The sequence below is a fragment of the Emys orbicularis genome, chromosome 3, assembly GCF_028017835.1.
Source record: "Emys orbicularis isolate rEmyOrb1 chromosome 3, rEmyOrb1.hap1, whole genome shotgun sequence".
NCBI lineage: Eukaryota > Metazoa > Chordata > Testudines > Emydidae > Emys > Emys orbicularis.
The window spans coordinates 7,668,467-7,688,264 of NC_088685.1; the positions used below are offsets into that span (position 1 = coordinate 7,668,467).

General features: G+C 44.8%; 1 protein-coding gene across 1 annotated transcript in view; it reads right to left on the reverse strand.

The window, feature by feature from the left end:
- ELP3 (elongator acetyltransferase complex subunit 3) overlaps window positions 1–19,798 on the reverse strand; it is a 149,066-nt gene that overhangs the window by 47,794 nt on the left and 81,474 nt on the right. The window contains exons 11-12 of the mRNA XM_065401159.1: window positions 4,986–5,076; window positions 2,530–2,595 (exon numbers count right to left, since the gene is read on the reverse strand). Coding sequence (XP_065257231.1) covers window positions 2,530–2,595; window positions 4,986–5,076 — 157 coding nt within the window. The remainder of the gene's footprint in view (window positions 1–2,529; window positions 2,596–4,985; window positions 5,077–19,798) is intronic.

Genomic DNA, 19,798 nt, shown 5'->3' on the forward strand with positions numbered 1-19,798 from the left:
CTAGCACAGCGCGTTCTCGGACCATAACTGGAGCTCCTAGGCATTACAATAATATAAATAATAAACAAGTTGCTTTTCATGCATTTTATCTCTAGTTCCTATTGATATTTTTCTGAGATTCAGTGGCATGGGATTGTCATTATCTAGACCAAGGAGAGACAGTTTAACAAAAGGAGTGTTGGAGTATTAATAGCAGCATTGTTTTGAAAATGCTGTAGTGAGCTATTCACTAACTACCCATGGAGCTTACAACTCAAGATGGCTTAGAGCCTCTGATGACAGCACGTTTGTCTGTGTGGAAGGTATTTTGTGCAATGGCTAAAGGACAATAGGAAGACAGAGTGTGGCTGCATGTCCCGCTTTGCACTGAACCTATGAGGCTAGTGCCTGAAGTCAACAAAAATCGATGATAGAATTTATTTTGCATTATAAAATTTGTTTCCATAATGCATTTACCAGTGAGATGACTAGCTTTCTATTCTATTTGGCTCTTTACAATGGCAAGCAAAGAGCAGGAAACAGCATTTAAACCACTGATCACCTCGCTTGCAAAATAAGACAGCCCCCCCATGCAGAGACAAAGTGGAGAAGTTCAGAGATGCACTTAAGTGTAGCTCTGATCTAGGATTGAATGTGGAAGAAGAGGAAGCATGATTAATTTGTGTTTGAAAGTAGAGAAACATGTGACAGAGGCATCCTACAAGTGGATTGTTAGATGACAAACTGGATTTTAAAAGTGCCATAATTATTTTGGGAGGCAGCATGGTCTAGTAGTTAGAATAGAATACTAAGGAAACATAGATTTTATTTCCTGGTCTTCTTGAATCACTGTGTGATCTTAAAACGTAATTTAACCTCTATGTGCATGTTTTTCCTTCTGTAAAAGAGGGTTAGAATCTAAGTTCCCTATAAACTGGGTGGCTGCGCAGCAGCCTATTTAGTGCCGCGTAGGAGCTCAGGGAACCCGCCCAGGGACCTGCCATGGCTGGGGGGGGGGCGCCCCTCCCCAGCCCCAACACAGTCTGCGGCCCAGACCTGCCATGGCCACGGCACCTGGACCTGCTGGTGCAGCACAGCAGGAGTGGCCTGGACCCAGCTGCGGCAGCGTGGTCCAACTCCGGAGCAGCCCAGACCCAGGTACAGCCAGGGTGGCGTGTCCCGCCCCGGGCTGGCACCAGTGCAGCCAGAGAAGCTGGACCCAGGTGCGGCAGGGGCGGCCCTCCCCCAGCCCAGACCTGCTGGGGGGGCACCTATCCTGCAGCCCCAGAGCTCCTGCGGCAGGGAGAGGCACCTCTCCCCCCCCCCCAGCCCAGGAACTGCTGTGGGGAGAGAGGGCTGGGGAGAACCCCCTCTCCCCGCCATAGCCCCAGAGCACCCTCCTGCACCCCAAACATCTCATCCCTGGCCCCACCCCTGAGCCCTTACCCCCCTCGCACCACAATCCTCTGCCCCAGCCCTGAGCCCCTAATCCCCAGCCCAGAGCCCGCAACCAGAGGCCTCACACCCCTGCACCCAACCCTCTGCCCCACCCCAGAGCCCACACCCCCCTCGCACCACAATCCTCTGCCCCAGCCCTGATCCTCTGAGCCCCTAATCCCCGGCCCAGAGCCCACACTCCCAGCTGGAGCCCTCACCACCTGCACCCAACCCTCATCCCCAGCCCCACCCCAGAGCCCTCATCCCCTGCACCCAATCCTCTGCCCCAGCCCTGAGCCCCTCATCTACGGCCCCACCCCAGAGCCCACACCCCCAGCTGGAGCCTTCACACCCCTGCACCCCAACCCTCTGCCCCAGCCCTGAGCTCCCTCCCACACTCCAAACCCCTCGGACCCACCCCCACCACATGAATTTTGTTATGTGCACCAATATGAAGGTGGGGAAAAATTAGAGGGAACACTGGTTAGCATCCATTTTTGTGAACAGCTTTAAGATCCTAGAATGAAGGGTAATATATAAGCATCATCCTCTAAAGAGATGTACATCTCTTTACTGGTACATGTATTTACTGGTTACACTTTATTGTAGTTTATTGATTTTATTATTTTTATTTGTTTCAGATAGCAGCCACATTTTATTATAATATTGTAAGTATTGGTATAGTGACAAAAATAGAGGATATATATACACATTATACAACCTCAAACAATTAATTCTCTTTCCTGTTCAACCTACAAGTATTGTGCTTTCTATATTTTCTAAATATACTTTTCACTAGAAAAAAGAAAGGAATGGGGGCAAGGAGTGGAGACAGCTGAGTGAACTGGGGATTCTGCTACTGCAGCGGGAATACTGAAATACGGGTGGCTATCGCTAGGTTATTGAACATGGTGGTACACAAGTTTCAGCATGTGAACGTATCTTCTTAAACAATAACATTCAAATCTGCTGTGAAAACGGATGAAAAACTGGAGCCAGCTACATAGGCGTATTGCAGAATTGGCTGTACAATTGAGTCCCAACTCCTTCATACCAAATGTTTCACAGCAAGTCACGTATAAAGCAAGCTCCCGGGGAAGCAACAAGTCTCACCTGATATGGTCTCACTTTATGATGAATCTCTTGTATTCCAACCTCTCTTGTCCTCACATCACGACACTAGGAAAAGAGGGAGAGAAAAATTACATAAAACAGAGGAATACATGCAGCTCAAATACATTAAGATTTCCAATCACCCCATGGGCTCAAAATTAAGTTGAAATAGCCTGTCTTACACTGGTAGAATTTGAATAAATAGACTTCAAAATAAAAATGCTCATCGAGCCATCCCTAATGTACCTTAGAAAAAGAACTTTGTGCTAAATGTAAAAACATGCTGATAACAATCAATTCACTGAGTAACCATTACATCTCATGAGAAAAGGTACCATTTGATTTGCAAGTAGCAGGGCTTGGAGGGGAAAAGTCAACAGATATGAAAGAGCAAGAAAGATTTAACATTATCATAGATTCTACGGCCAGAAGGGAACATTGCAATCTTCCAGTGATTCTAGTCTGATCTCCTATATAATAAACCACAGGCCATAGAACTTCCCCACAATAATTCCTAGAGCAGATCTTTTAGGAAGACATCCAATCTTGATTTAAAATTGTTAGTGATGGAGAATCCACCATGACCCTTGGTAAATTGTTACTCTCACTGTTAAAAAATTATGCCTTATTTCCAGTCTGTCAGGTCCTTCACCAGAGAGATCTAGAATTGGAAAAATCTAACCTAGTGTGCCAGAGATACTCTTGAGCAGGCAATTTGTAAATCTGGGTAACTGATTTTTAATGCCAAAATCGGCATGTAGGTAGAGGGTTAACTCTCTGGTCAAGTGTCCCACAGATGTACAGGATGGACTAACCGTGAGAGGTTTGGGACCTATGGCCCAAGGCGTCAGAGAAAAGCCAGGGAGCTTTACAAAACTTTACAGCTCCTTGGTAGTCGGAGGGAACAAGAGACAGAACTCCATGTTAGCGAGCTTGATTGTAGCTTGCACAAGTCTTTTGTATCTCTTCTTGTAACCAGTGCAAACCAAGCCCCATGAGAGAAGTCTTGAGGAGAAAAACTTTTCTGAAGACAGAATGTTTTTATAGCACAAATAAGAAAACCCTGAAAATCCAAAGTCAAGACTAAACCCACATGGAACTTGATTTCCAAGGCATCCAAATGACTCTACCTGCATCCCAACACCCCCTACAATGCCTTAAAAAAAAAAAAAAAAAATCAAACTCAGACTATAGTATATACAGTGAAATAATTTAATCTTTGCTATGACCTTAAAAACTGGCATGCTTTATTCTTATATGGTGATTATGCTAAATCTGGCCTTCTTTACGGTCATATGCACAAAATCTACTTTGCCTTACAAATTCCTGACTAGACCAATGGCATGCAGAAGACAGACAATTCCCCACTCTTCATTAAGGGCCCTAGTCCTGAGAGTGCACAGCATTTTTCAGGGCTGTGCCCTCCAATTCTTTGCCCCAATCAGTAATCCAAGTATTATTAGTCACAGAGACGGAACAAAGAGGGAAAGCTGAAATTGCCAAGAGGGCAGAGCTGAGGTGCCTGGGCACCCTCTAATTATGAGCCTACATACCTAAAATACCTAGGTTTCTTGTGGGAATTCAGTCCCAACTATCGTGGCCCTTAAAAAGCCGTTTATTTATAATATTATACCTCCAGTAGATACAAGGAAAATTCACTGGTATCTTGTACTTCAAGTGACAATGTGAAAAACTGTTTTGGTTGCTCACTCTACCAGCTGCAAGGCTTCTGCCCCAGTAAATTCAGACCTATAGTCGTCTGCACAGTAGAAATGTTTAGAGATTCAGTTCTTTAAAGGTAGCCTGCCACGGAAAACAAAATTGGGTTTGAGCCCCTTTTTTTGCTTTTTTATGTATAAAGGAGATTTTTCCCCCCACCTACTTTTTTTTTAATTCTTAGAAATAGGCTGAATATTAAGATTCATCATCATATCTGTTTTTGCTGGAAGTGTTCCGTGGAAGGTTTCTCAACCCTACTGAGGAGGATGAAGACGCTAAATCCTTAGCAAAGAGCTTTTCTTCTAACTAACTGTTAGGTGTTTGAGTTGAATAATTTTTTTAAAAAGCTGTCAACAGTCTGCATAAAAAACTTCCCTCTCTCACTTTAGAAATGTCCTTAGTAGCCAAGATGTCACAAACCTCCTAGTTCTCTGGTCATCCTGTATCTTGCAGGGAAAAATCTAAATTTTTAATGTAGAAATCAAGCAAAACATCATCTCTTTTGGAAAAATCTTTGAGGTATTCCTTTACCTATCAGAAAATGAACAAACAAAAAGGACAAAACCCCAATATTTTCCTTTGCAGGTCATCTTTAGTTGAGCAGCAAATCTGGCTCCTATAGTTCACGTTCCTCTCATTTTGCCATTTTTCTCCTCCTGTTCACAAACACAATAATCAGTCACGCAGTGTAGCCAGCAGGGAGCTAACTCCTGGGCATAAGGTTGCCGATCTTTTACCTCTGTCCCTAGATCCTTCATCCTGGCCAAGGCAAGTTCTCTCAGGTTACCATGCTCCACTCCTGAGCTGACTAGCGGCATTGGGATATCCCTATACAAAGGGGAAAAACAAAAACTTTATATAACCATGTTCATAAAACATAAGGCCAGATGGGCCACCGCCATCATCTAATCTTACCTCCTATATAACAAAGGACTTATCTGAATTAATTCTTGTTTCAAAGCCCAGTAGCTTTGGCTGAACTAGCGCATGGCCAAGCTAATTAACCACTGCAGGTAGTGGGGAGGAAAGAGCGACGTGATTGGTTTTTACAGCAGGAAAGGACTTTTTACATGCTGGGAAATAGGCTATTTATATGTTTTTATTCTCATATTCATCATACTCAAGAACTGGAAAAGGGAAAAATTCTGTTTTACGTGTGAATTTTCATTCTAGGACCCTCCATGTCAGAGAGTCTTCGCAGCAAGCATTGGTATAGTCTCCAAGAATCCTGGATAGAACAATTGTAACTACATCCTAAGATTCAGTAAAGGTGCAAACAAGTTTGTAATCTAACATCATAAGAGTACATTAAAATAATTATGAATACCATTTTTGCATAAATATTGAGGTCTTTCTACCACAGAAGATAATGCTGTAATGATAGATTTCAGTATTTCTACTTGAAATATTGATTTCCTCATGAACTTGTTGCCACAAAGAATCTTGTGCCCATAACAAAATATCTGACTCTCTATGGAACTGGTTCTATCCTTCCAATGTGTAGAAGATGAACTATTATACCCTTTATCTTCTGATGCTATGAAGCGCCCATTGATAGTTGATTTAATTTAATTTACTTTGGGGAAAGGATAAGCTTGTCCCTGGGACAGCGAGTTCTATTGAATATCCTTCAGTAATTATTTCTGAGGTGGGTCACTCCAGACCAGGGCCCACCCTGAAGCATTCCTCATAAAGGGGAGGAATCTGTCTAGACTTCGGAACCTCAAAAAAAAAATCAAAAGAAACTTTTGGAGTTGCATAGTTTTCAAGAGAATATCAGCTTTTGTCTTCCAACTCTCGAGGCAGCAATGGCCGCCTCCTAATGTGTAATCTTTAACTTGAACCTGGAGGAGCAGCACTTCAGAGGAAAAACCTGCTGAGATAAGACAGTTTGAAGTTGCTCTCACTAGAAGGAGGGAAGGGACTTATTCCCTTTTCTAAAGCCTCAATGACTGTTTTCTATCTATGCTCCCAGAAAAGATTACCAGCAGAGTATTTTGAAAGAGATCAACTTGCTTTTCCAATTTTTTGGCAGGAGCTGCAGTTGCCATGAGACATGTCTTTGGAAGTTTTGAATATACAGCATATCAGCCAGGTGAAGAATTAGTCCTGAAAAAAATTGCTAGGAAAACTGAGAATGGGTGTGTGCGGGAGTGCGCATGCTAACAACAGCCTCCCAATTGAGTATCTCTAGACCTGTACGATAAGAAACTGCAGCCAATACTCTCAAAGCTGAGGCTGCTGCATCTAAGTTCAGTTTGATGATGAATACCTTGCAAAAATGGTATTTAGTCTGTAGAAGAGAAGACTGAGGGGGGACATAACAGTTTTCAAGTACAGAAAAGGTTGTTACAAGGAGGAGGGAGAAAAATTGTTCTAGTTAACCTCTGAGGACAGGACAAGAAGCAATGGACTTCAATTGCAGCAAGGGCGGTTTAGGTTGGATATTAGGAAAAACTTCCTCTCAGAACAGTTAAGCACTGGAATAAGTTGCCTGGGGATGTTGTGGAATCTCTGTAACACTGCTCTACAGCCAAAATGCTTCTGAAATAAATGTAGTCAAACTTTACTAATTCTGGGTCACTGAGAACGAAAATGATGCTTAAAATTGTTGATTGGCTCTAGTTTTCAAGATATGCTATTGGGTCAGTATATACGATCCTTGACTTGGGAATGGCGGAGGATAAGTGAGTTATAAAGGGAAGGGATCTCAATTTAAACCAGAAATGACTAAAATACATCTTTGACTGGATCTATGAATAAATCTATGACTGGGTTTGGACAGAACTTGCTTTTTAGGCAAAACAATGAATGATGCAATCTGAAGCTGGTATTGCATCATACATGATATGAATTGCATCATGTTATTCCAAGAAGTCATGGATGATGCAATCATAACAAAGCTTACATCACTCTGCTGAACAAAATGCCCTATATCAGGCTCTAGAAATTATAGTGTCGTGCTCTCTTATTTGTCAGTGTTTGATTTTGCAAAGGGACACATTTCTGTTTAGCCAAAGTGAGCAGAGATGCCTCGTACTTGTGTGAACAGTGCAGATAACTTCTGCTATGTTTGTGGTGAAGTGACTTTTGCATCACAAAAGCGCAGTATAACTACTATGGTTAAGAAAGCCTATCACCTTTATTTTGGCTGCAAAATTGGAGATCAGGACAAGAGGTGGGCCCCACACATATGCTGCAACACTTGTGCAACAAATCTTCGCCAGTGGTTGAACAGGAAAAGGAAATCTATGCTTTTTGCAGTGCCAATGATTTGGAGAGAGCCAACAGATCATACCAGCAATTGTTACTTCTGCATGGTGCCTCCAGTTGGGAAAGGTGTGTCAAAGAAGAAAAAGTGGACTGTGCATTATCCAAACATTCCATCAGCTATACGCCCAGTACCCCACGGAGAAGGACTGCCGGTTCCTGATGCACCAGAATCATTCTCACTTGAGTCAGACGAGGAAAAGAGGAAGAGGATGAAACTTCTGGTCCTGAACCATCAGTGTCACAGGACCCACATTTTCTCCCATCCTCCTCCTCTGAACCACACCTCATAACACAAGGTGAACTGAATGACCTTGTCAGGGATTTGGAACTACCCAAGAGTAAGGCAGAGCTGTTGGGCTCCAGACTACAGCAGTGGAATCTCCTGGCAGGTGATGTTAGGGTTTCCATGTTCCGTGACCGTCAAAAGGATCTTGTCCCATTCTTCTTCATGGAAGGTGATCTTGTAGCCTGCAACAACATCGATGGTGTGATGGCAGCCCTCAACATCGTTCACGATCCAGATGAGTGGAGACTGTTCATTGATTCATCGAAGAAGAGTCTTAAAGCTGTTTTACTGCATAATGGCAATGTTTTGCCATCAATTCCAGTTGGTCACGCAGTCCATATGAAGGAAACCTATGACAACATGAAACAACTTTTGAGGTGCATAAACTATGACCAACATCAGTGGCAGCTTTGTGGCGATTTGAAGGTTGTTGCTCTCTTGCTTGGTCTGCAGACTGGATACACAAAGTACTGCTGTTTTCTCTGCGAATGAGATAGTCGTGCAAGAGATTCCCACTACATCAAGAAAGATTGGCCACTCCGACAGTCATTGGAGCATGGGAGGAAAAGTGTTCAGCATCCACCACTTGTTGAATCAAGGAAGATTTTGTTACCACCCTTACACATCAAGCTGGGTCTGATGAAGAACTTTGTCAAGGCCATTGACAAAACACAAGCAGCTTTCAAGTACCTCCGTGGAAAATGTCCAAGGTTAAGTGAAGCTAAGATAAAGGAAGGTGTCTTTGTTGGTCCTCAGATTCGTGAACTTCTTCGAGATGATGCATTTGACCATGCACTGCGTGGCAAGGAAAAGACGGCATGGAAAGCCTTCCAGTTAGTGGCAATAAATTTTCTCGGAAACAACAAGGCAGACAACTACAGGTTGTTGGTGGAAAACCTCCTCAAGACATACAAAAGCCTTGGTTGCAACATGTCACTAAAGATACATTTTTTGCACTCTCATCTAGATTTTTTTCCACCGAACTGCGGAGCAGTGAGCGACGAGCACGGCGAGCGATTTCACCAGGACATTGCAACAATGGAGAAACGCTATCAGGGCAAATGGAGCCCATCAATGCTTGCAGACTATTGCTGGACAGTGACAAGAGATGCTCCATTTAATGAATACAAGAGACAAGCCAAGAAGCGCCGAGTAGACACTGAATAGGACTAAACTATGTACATAATAGTTTTTTGCCTTTTGTTTCATAATAAATTTTATTTATATAACCCTTTTGCTGATTTTTAAAGTGTTACATAAACAGGACAGGTGAAATATTATCATGTAAAACAACCATAAACACATGAAAAGACCTAGGTTTACAATTTATGATTAAAACTCTACTATCTACACAATATACATAGACATAAAATGTAAAAACTTAAATATCTTAGAAACAGTAGCCAATCAGTTGTTTTAATTGTCATATTTGAATTCAGCACATCAAAATACATAATAAATAGCACATTTTATCTCTGAAGCAGATGACTTCTCAAAAATTGTAGACCAGTGTAATTGGAGATTTTTAAGAGCAGGTTAGACAAACACCTATCAGGGATGGTCTAGATAATACTTACCCCTGCCATGAGTGCAGGGAACTTGACTAGAAGACTTCTCAAGGTCCCTTCCAGTTCTACAATTCTCTATGATCTTATTTTTCTGACTGTGGGTTTGACAAGAATACTCCCTCAGTTGGTATGACCATGGCCTTTACTGAGGAGGCTGTGGCAGGCTTCACCTTAGGCAGATTAATTATGACCTTTTAGTCTTCAGGTACAAGTAGGCCAGGATAGGGAATTCCCTCTCCACCTTAATGACACCTTCATAAACCAGGTGAGGAACAATTACACAGCTCTTCAACTTTGTAGAGCGTTGGGTTTGTTTGCTTGCTTGGGTGTTTCATTTTCTAAAACCGTAAGTACCTGTGAAGTTAGACCCCCTATTCATTCATAATTCTGGGAAGCTTAGTTGAGTCTGAGGTACCTGGCTCAAATCTTAAACTTTAGATATTTCTCCTCTTTAGAGGATCTAGATAGATCTCTTATGAGAGGTTTTAGGACTTTGGGCTACCCCTTTGAAAACTGATTGTGGGCAATATCCTTCACTAGTCCCTACACCAAACTCCTGAGAGAAGGGGGCCAGCACATTACCAAGGAGATTAAAACAACAGTCTGCAGGCATGTATCCCACCTGTCTCCTTAAGGAAAACAGCAGCCACTTTATGATCTCCTGTGGGACCCCTAGGAGCTGGAAGGAGAGAGGAGACAGGTCCATCTCCCAGGGAATGCAATCTGAATCACTTCACTTCATGTTCCCTGCTGCTGGGTCTGGGCTGAGTAGTAGGGATGCCAAAAAAATTAATATTTAATTAAAGATTATGTCATGTGATGACACCTCCAGGAATATGTCCAACCAAGACTGGCAACCCTACTGAGTGGGGACCAACTGCACAAAATGAGGAATGAGCTGGGGCCACTAAAGACAAATGACTCATTTGTACCAGAGAGATTGCAGTAGCTGGCACCTTTCACTGCAGCTGACCTCTTTCAGGTAGAACAGCTTGTAGGAAGGGAGGAGGGGGTGGATGCTTTGTGGCCTTCTCAATCATCTCAGCACAGACCTTGCCTACATGCTGGCTGGGAGCAGGAATTTCTTCCTCTGGCTTACCGGGGGGTACCTTGCCTTTCCCCAAGATTCAAGAGGCTCCACTGAAACTATCCTGTTAGCTCTAAAAGCTGTGGGAATAGGGGTCCCATACAAAGGGGAACGGCTGAAGGACGGTGAAAACCTACTGATTCTGGCCTGGTTTCACTGAAGTAAGTTTCCATGTGACCGGCTGGCCTGCTCAACTGTCTCCACCTGGATCTTGTCTACTTGTCTCTTTCCTGTAAGCTGCTCGACCTCTGTTACTGTGGAACTCTCCAACATTCCAGCTGAGAACTGGAGTCCTGCAGTTTGTCTGCCAACCATTTTTCGAAAGGGGAAGAGAGGAGAGGTCCACAGAAAGCCAAGTCTGGTTTGGGTTTTTTAGCTTAGCAGTTTTGAGGAAAAAACCCTCAAGCATTTAGGCCTCGCCTAAACTACAAAGTTAGGCCAACATAAGATGCCTTGTGTTGACCTGGTTGTGCATGTGTCTACATTTAAATTTGTCTCCCACCGAAGTAAGTGTCCCGTTACAGCGATGCAGTAACACCGCTTCCCCGAGCAGCACTGAGACACGGTCAATATATTGAGGTTGATGCAGCACGAGTTGCATTACTTATGTCAACCCTAACAATCTTCCAGGAGCTGTCCCACAATGCCGGACACTGATCACTCTGGTCACAATTGTGAACTCCACTGCCCAGGGGTCCCGAAGACCAGAAGATCCTCCTTCCCTTTAAAGCCCGAAAATTTTTGAAATGTCTTTTCCTGTTTGTGCAGCTTGGCGAGCACACAACAGCAGCTCTCCATGGTTGCGTGCAACTGCCCAGCTGACAATGCCTGCTACACACTCCAGACATGGTCTGGCTTGGAGTAGACGGAAGATATTGGATCTCCTGGGCCTGTGGGGAGAAGAGGCTGTGCAACCACAGCTATGGACCAGCTGTAGAAACAAGAACATCTTTGAGCAGGTTGCATAGGGGATGCAGGAAAAGAGGTATGACGGAGACCAGCAGCAGTGCCATGTGAATGTGAAATATCAGAAGGCCTGAGGCCAACACTGGATCCGGAGCCAAGACACAGACATGATGCTTTTACAAAAAGCAGTATGCCATACTTGGCGGAGGCCTCACCACCATCCACACACCACTATGGATACCATCAAGGAACTTGAGCGACAGGCCCCTGGCATGAACAACAAGGAGAAGGATGGGGGACATGCGACTGGGAGGTCCAGCTACGCTGCAAGTCTGGACCTGTTTGATACTCCACCACTGTCCAGTAAGTCCCAGCAGTCAAGCATGGGCGGGCTTGATGCAGGGGAAGGAACCACAGGTAAACATGTAATTGTATTTCCCGTTACAATGATGTACTGATGGCACTCCCAACTTAACAGGACACAGCTATTGATTTTTCATTAGTTTACTCACACTAAAAGAGGTAGCAGTTATCTGCCCTGTAGAATTAGGCAGGGGAGGCCATGTGGAGCAGTTTGTTTATGTATACAGGAATGTGCTTTGAATCCTCCTGAGAGATCTTGATGAAAGTTTCATGGGGGTACTCTGCAACTCTCTCCCAAAGCTTACAAGGAATGGCAGCCTTATTTCTTCCTCCTTGGTAGGACACTGTCCCATGCCATAACTTCAGCAGGCACCGTTGCAGTACACAGACTAACAGCATACAGCTTCGGGTCACCAGCAACAGCCGTACTCTCTGTGCCTTTGTTACCTTCCGGATTGAGATATCAGCTAAAATCACTGTCGCCTGCGGAAAATGGTGCCAGTATTCAGTGCCACTGCCCTACACTCATAGTTTCAGGCAATCGAGCAATTCCCTTCTCATTTCCCTCATCCCGGCGGGCCAGGCTCACGGGGCCCGTGCTGAGAGTGGTGCAGTGCACAAGCACTCCGAAGCAGAAGAGTCAGTAAGTATATCCTGTTTAAAACTTTAGGGGAGCAAGAGAAGGGAGTTCTGAACCTTAACTTTTATTTTCTGTTATGACTGTATTGACAATAGTGCCTTTGTGTGTTTGATCAGCAGCTGTTGCCATTGCAGCCCTGAGGGATTCCCCCTACACACCCACAGAATGCCTGAGCCAGATAAGGACGAGAAAGGAGAGTACACAGGATGACATATTTAAAGAGATTCTGCAAGCCAGTGCTGCATCAGACCGCGAGCAAAGGGCCTGGAGGGTGAACACTGCAGACACCTGGAGAATGAAAGCGCAGAAAGGAGAAAGACCAAGGAATCCCAGTAGTAAAAGGAGACATATTGGGGCTTCTCCAGCAGTCCACCCCAGGGGACCATAAGGACAACCACAGCTTCATATACACTGACCTGTGAAAGCCACGGTTCCTGTATGTGTAGGTAAAATGGACATGAATGTTCTTTCCCCTTAAGTTCTGTTCCATTAATTTATTAAGTTTATGTATTTTCTTTTAAATTGCACAGATTTTTCTTTGCATTGGTGTTGTTAATGAATAAAATTCTATTATTTAGAAAATAATTTGTCTGTATTAGTTCACAATGTATACTGCAGAATGCCTAGCAGTTCTGGAAGCACCTACTTATTTGTTACTGTAGTGTGACAACTCATAAGATCAGTGACAAACAGTGTAATAATCATTAATGTACAGCAAGCACCACAAAATTAATAGGACAGTGTTATAGTCACAGATGTACACCAAGCCCCACACAATTCTTAACAGATTCCAAAACAGCAGGGCCAAGTAGAGCACAGTACACCACAATGCGTTACTCTGGCTCACTGTTAAAGTGCTCTTTCAAAGCCTCCTTGAGCCATAGACCTCCACGTTGCGCTCTTCTAATAGCTCTTGCGTCTGGCTCTTCAAACTCAGGAGAAAGCCACTCCACCTCCATTTTCATCCACCACCCTGGCAGCAACTTTTCACCCTTTGCTTCAGAGATATTATGCAGGACCCAGCAAGCGGCTATAATCATTGGCAAGTTTTTTTCCCCACTGAGATCCAGTATTGTGAGTAAACAACGCCAGCATCCCTTCAATCTACCAAAAGAACATTCAACTGTCATTCTGCACCTGCTGAGCCAGTAGTTAAATCTTTCCTTGGTGCTGTCGAGGTGGCTGGTGTAGGACTTCATGAGCAAGGGGAGGCTGGGTCCCATACAATCACTATCGGCATTTTAACATCACCAATGGTAATCTGCTGGTTGGGAAAGAAGCTGCTTGCAGCTTCCTGAACAATTCTGTGTTCTTAAAGATGCAAGCATCATGCACCTTCCCTGACTAGCCAATACTGATGTCAATGAAGTGTCATTCCCCCCCCCCCCCCCCCCATGATCCATCAACACTTGCATAATCACAGACACGTAACCTTTCCTATTGACGTACTCTGTGGCCAGGTGGAAAAGTATGGCTATGTGTACCATCTATTGCTCCACCACAGTTCGGAAACCCAATTGTTGCAAATCCATCCATTATGTCCCGCACATTGCTGAGAGTTACAGTCCTGTGTAGCAGATGATTAATGGCTCTGCATACTTGCATTACAACCGCATCTACAGTGGATTTTCCCCACTCCAAAATTATTTCCTACTGACTGGTAGCTGTGGTGAGCTCAGCACACAGATCCAGGAATGGGATCTTGCGCATCCATAAACTCTGTAGCCACTGCTCGACACCCCAAATCTGCACTGCAATCCCACCAGTCAGTGCTCGTTTCTTGGATCCAGAAGCAGTGATCCACCATCTGCAGCGGCTCCATGAACAACACCAACAACCACGAATTGGTTCTCACTATGTCCCACAGCAATCGATCATCTAAGAAATCATCTCATTCCCCAATGATTCAATACTTCTTATGGCTTTGCAAATTCCAGAGGATCGTGCGTCCTGTGTTTGCAGTGCTTATTACTAGCACAGAGATGTGCAGGCTCCATGTTTCTGTAAGAGGTGATAGACATTTGAACTAGTTCATTGGATTTTTTAAAAAGTGTGAAAATTATGAGATATAGATGACACTGCGGTGGAGACAGTTGGATGCTGGGAAGTTGACCCCTTGCTCCCAGTCACTCCTGCATGACTTGCTTCTGTCCCACCATGCACTGCCCAAAATTCCCAAAAGACGGAATGCTTGATGGTGGTGGGCTGCGTACTGAGATACATACCTATGATGTACCACACTGTGCATCGACTCAAGCACTCCTGGTGAGTACAAACAGCGCGGACCAAGGAGCCAAGTATACACATGCACAAGCGATATACTAACTGCGGCAGATTTATGCCAATGTAACTTGTGTCAACCGAAACTGACAGTGTAGACATGGCCTTAGTTTAAAGTCTTTTGAAAATCCTGTGAAAGTTCTGCTACAAAAGAAGCCCTGGAATCTGCCGAGTGCGCTGCTTGGAGGCAGAGAATTCTGGGGAGTTCTTCTTAAGGGGTGGTCCTAAGCCCAGGCTCAGAGCAAAGGCATAGTTTGTCCCCAGCTGCTGTGGAGAGAGAGAATGCCCACTGTGGAGATTAACAAGGGGGGCCTGAGAATGGTGCATCTTTGCCCACTCATTTCACATTTATCCGTTTAAGCAAACATACGTTTTTCCCCTTGCATTTCTTATTGACCACAAGCCAACTACACCCAGGTTTGGTTCACTTTCTAGTTTGCATATCTGCAACACTGGATCTCTGGCACACCAGACAACACTAGGCAATGAATTGCCTCTGCACACAGGTATTGGCCTAACAAGTGCTCCCTATGGCAGTGCTGCCTTAGTGGTGTTCAAATATCAAAACCTCAGCATTAAGGACCCTCAGAGGGCCCTGGTTCCCACTCCACCCAGAGCCACCCTCTCTCCTGCACATATATCTCCCCTCACAAGGACAATCACCACCCTGCTGCCTTTGATTCTTCATTGTACCATGGAGAACTGAGGGGGTGGGGTAGGCCAATGAGGGGTTAAGTGAGGATTTGTGGGAGAGAAGGTGCAGAGAGCAGTGTTTATGCTGGAAGGGGTTGCCTGTTTTGATTATGGGTATCTTCTAGAAACAGCAAGACGATACTAATGATAAAATTCCAAACTGAAATTTTTTATTAAGTCTTTTAAAGATGACAGAAAGACAAGCCTGCTAGCCATGTGCATTACCAAACCTTGCTAACTTTCAGCATTTATTTTAGAGAAACAGGAGACAAAAAATAAAAAGTGAACTATAAATAGAGTATTAAACTGTACAATGTAGAACAGTTTGATCTCAAAACCTGGTTTAAACAAGCTCCTTAATGAGCTTTTAAACCGCTTTCCTCCCCTATATAATTATTCAGCAAACACAATGAAGTACAGAACAGCATGTTAAAGAACAGGATCTCACACACACAAACCTAGAAAGGACCGGACGATTCAGGGAGTTGGTAATGTTATTAGTTTAATCCACTTTAGGTCAATAGTGATTAGAAGTCAGTACCATCTGACAGCTGTCTGGTGACCTATGTGAAATTTATTCACAGGTATCAGTCCAGTTCCTTAAGAATGTGTGTCACAGAAGCCACCATTAACAGTCACCATTTTTGGCAGTCTCAGCACAGACACCCAGGTCTGAATGAGCCATGGACACTCTCAATCTGACAAGTGATCACTGCAAGGAAGAGTAGAAGTACATTGGCAAAAAAGAGGACAAGGGAAAGCTTGCCCTGCTGCTGCCCATGCTACGCCTCTTCTGTAGAGTTAGGACTTCAGGCTCCAGGGCTCTCATTCCATTCCAATGCCAAACTCACTTTAAATAAATTTGGTAACACTTTTACCAGTATTACGGTGTTGCACCAGAAGCCTTGAGAATATTATTTTCCTCCCTTATTTTGTTTGCAATACATTAGAACTTTTTATAAAGAAGAAAGGGCTCCGAAAAATTCCTCACCTCTAACTCTCTCTCTCACCAAAAACAAGGCAAATGCAATTAGCTAGCCAGTTAATTTATTCATCTTATTTCTTAGAGTAAATAAGGCATCATAGAATTAAGATAACAGACTTCAAACAGCTTCAATTAGAGGTAATGAGCACTTCACATTGAGTCTAAAGGACACAGTAGAGGAGAACAGGATTTTTATCTGGGCATGTTAGAGCTAAGGCAATAATCTGACTGAGTGCCTATTTCTTCCAATTATGGAACAGCTCCAAAGGGCCAGGCTGTTTTGTACTTCTCAACAGGAACACAAATAAAACCAACTGACATCTTCTAGCACTAGGGCTCTATAGCAGGGGTGGCCAAAACATGGCTCGTGAACTGCATGTTGCTCTTTTACAGTTAAAAGTGCAGCTTGCGGAGCCCCCCATACCCTCCATTCTCTGCTTATCAGACTGGTGGAGAGGGGGGTAAGAGCTCGGGGCTTCTGCCCTGCAGCGGGGTGGTGGAGCTACAGGCTTCTCCCAGAGATGACAGATGCCTGCTGAGAATGGGGGGAAGGGGCACAATTTAAAGGTTCACTACCTCCAACAGTTTGAGTCACCACCCCCCCCCCCGACCTTCAGTGGCCCATCTCTGCAGCTCCCAGGTGTTAGCACCACGTGGAGAGGCAGCTGAGAGCTGCAGGGAGGGGCTGCTGCGTTAGCTCCCCAGGGAGGGGCTGCAGCCAAAGCAGTGGCTATCCCTGCAGCTCCCAGCTGTTTGCCGCTGCCTCTCCCGACAGCCACAGCTCCCAGCTTAGTGGCTCCAGCAGCTGCTGTGCAGGGAGGGGCCTGGCGGAACCATTTAACCAAGCGGGGCCAGAAAACCCTGGCAAAAATCGGGGGGGGGGGGAGAAGAGGAGACATGACCCCACATACTCCTCCCACACATCTTCTCTGGCTTCTGCCCAGTGGGGAGGGAAGTCTCAGGGCTTCAGCCCTGCAGGAGGCACCTGCCAGGACTCAGGGCTGAAGCACTGCTCCTGCTGAAGCCCCGAGATCCCTTCCCCTTGGGGGCTGAAGCTGAAGCCCTGAGCCCTGGCAGAAGTGCCCTGCAGGGGCTGAAACCACACACCTTGTGGGGGCTTGAAGCCCAAGCCCCAGCAGGTACCTCCCACAGGGCTGAAGCCCCGAGACCCCCCTCCCCATGGGGCTGAAGCCCGAGCCCCAGCAGGCGTGCCCTGTGGGGGCTGAAGCCATGCACCCTGCGGGAGCTTAAGTCCCAAGGCCGGCAGGTACCTCCCACGGGGCTGAAGCCCCGAGATCCCCCTCCCCATAGGACTGAAGCCCTGAGACTGACAAGCGCACCCTGGCACTCAAACTTCTGAAGATTGTCATATGTGGCTCGGAGGGCCAGTAAATTTAGCCACCCCTGGTCTATAGCAAAACCCAGTGTGGAGACTTTGCCACCTTTGGAACTCTGATGTGGTAAATAAGACATTGCAAAGAAATAAAAAATAAGCTTTCACAGCAATACATCTGATCCCCTCATTTGCATATGGGGAACAAACAATTCACAACCTCTAATCAGCATATTAACATATGGTAAATTAGCATTTTGTGGCAGTGACAGAGGAAAATAGGCCTCCCATCCTCCCTTCAATCCAGATTAGAATACATTTGTTTTCATAGTTGGGGATGGCTGTATGGATCACATAGCTGCACGTTCTGGATAGCCTAAGGACAAAGAATCAGATTGGAGACACTGGGACTTCTTAAAATTCTGAAACAAAATAGTGGGAAAATCTAGGATACCTGAGGTGAAATCTTATATCTTCATAAATTTATCAAGCTCCATCCATTGGATGTTTGCCTCTACTACTTCTCTAAGGTGCTTTAAGATGCTCAAGTAAAAGGCGCTCTAAGTGCCAGTTACTATTTTCATCATTTTGCATTTTTTCACGGGCACCAACAAAGCATTCAGCAATCCTTTTTTAACCTCCCCATCTATATAAATTCTTATGTAAACATCATTAACATCTGAGTACTTCCCATAATTATGGCGTGTGCACAAAGATATCTCTCTTCCCACCAGTCAGTAGTAAATGGATTTAAATTTTTTTTGTACTCCCCCGCCCCCCCCCCCCTTTTTAAATCTAGTGTTACTGAGGGATGTCTTGGTTAAAGATGTGGGTTTTGCATTTTGCCTAGAAGGTGCTGCAATTCATCTTTATCTCTTTTGGGAGTGAGTTCCAGATTCATGGGCCAGTCATTGAGAAAACTGTCTCCTACACAATAGGTTCACTTTTGTAGGTTGACAGTTCAATCACATTCCACTGGAACGACGGTCACAAGAGGTCCTACTCACAATATTAGGAGGTTCCTCAAGTAACATAAGCCACATCCATAGAGGACTTTGAAGTTGAGGGATGAAATTTTGACTATGACCCAGTATTCTTCAGGAAGCCAGTGCATCGAGCAGAGCACTGAGGGGAGATGAACTCTCCAGACGTGGGCTGCTCAGCAGATGGCCTGCTGTGTTGTCAACTAACTAGCTTTCTTTAAGGTTGTCACTTTCGTTCCGGAGTATGGAGCTTTGCAAAAATAAAGCCTATAGGTCATGAATGGGTGACTCATGGTGTCTGTGTCTGAGTCATCAGAAAGGGGCGAAGTCTTGTTATAGAAAAGTATTTTTTCATGGTCATGGCTTTGTGGATATCCAGAAGCAGTGAGGAGTCCAAGGGAATACTGAAGCACTTAGCAGACACCCCTTAAGGGAGGTTTCCTCTTCCCTACTAGCATCCCCTCTTTCCCTCCCTCCCCACCCCCCACCCCCTGGATTCAACTTCAGCTTCGTAATCTTCATACATACTGATCATTTCAACCAGATCCTTGGAGAGATAAGAGTTGGTGCTGTTTGCATGCTATTGCCATTTCCATCCATTCTGCTTATCAATCTCCCCGAGTGACATCATACAGAAGTAGAAGATGGGAGAGAGGACGCATCCCTGAGGGACAACGCATGAAAGATACAGAGATGGAAGAGCAGGTGCCAATCAATTCTCTGGACACAGTTTGAATGGAACTACCTCAGGACTTGTCTAGACTACAAAATTAAGTTGACTTTATCTAATTAAGTCAACCTCGAGCCTCCGAATTAAGTTGATTGTGCATGGCCACACCATACAGGAGTGGGAGGGTGAGATTCTGTGGCCTGCGTTGTGCAGGAGGTCAGACTAGAAGATCATAATGGTCCCTTCTGACCTTAAAGTCTATGAGTCTATGCTTATTGTCTCGATGGAGTGTGTCCTCACTAGCAGCGCCTGCATCGATGCACAAAGCAGTGCATCGTGGGTAGCTATCCCAAAGTGCAACTTGCCACAGTGTGTTTTGGGAAGTTTGTGCAATGCCATATGGGACCAAAACATCGTTGCAAGGGAGAATGGGAACATTGCGTCAGCATCCCATGATGCACTGTCCTCCCTCCCTCATATCAA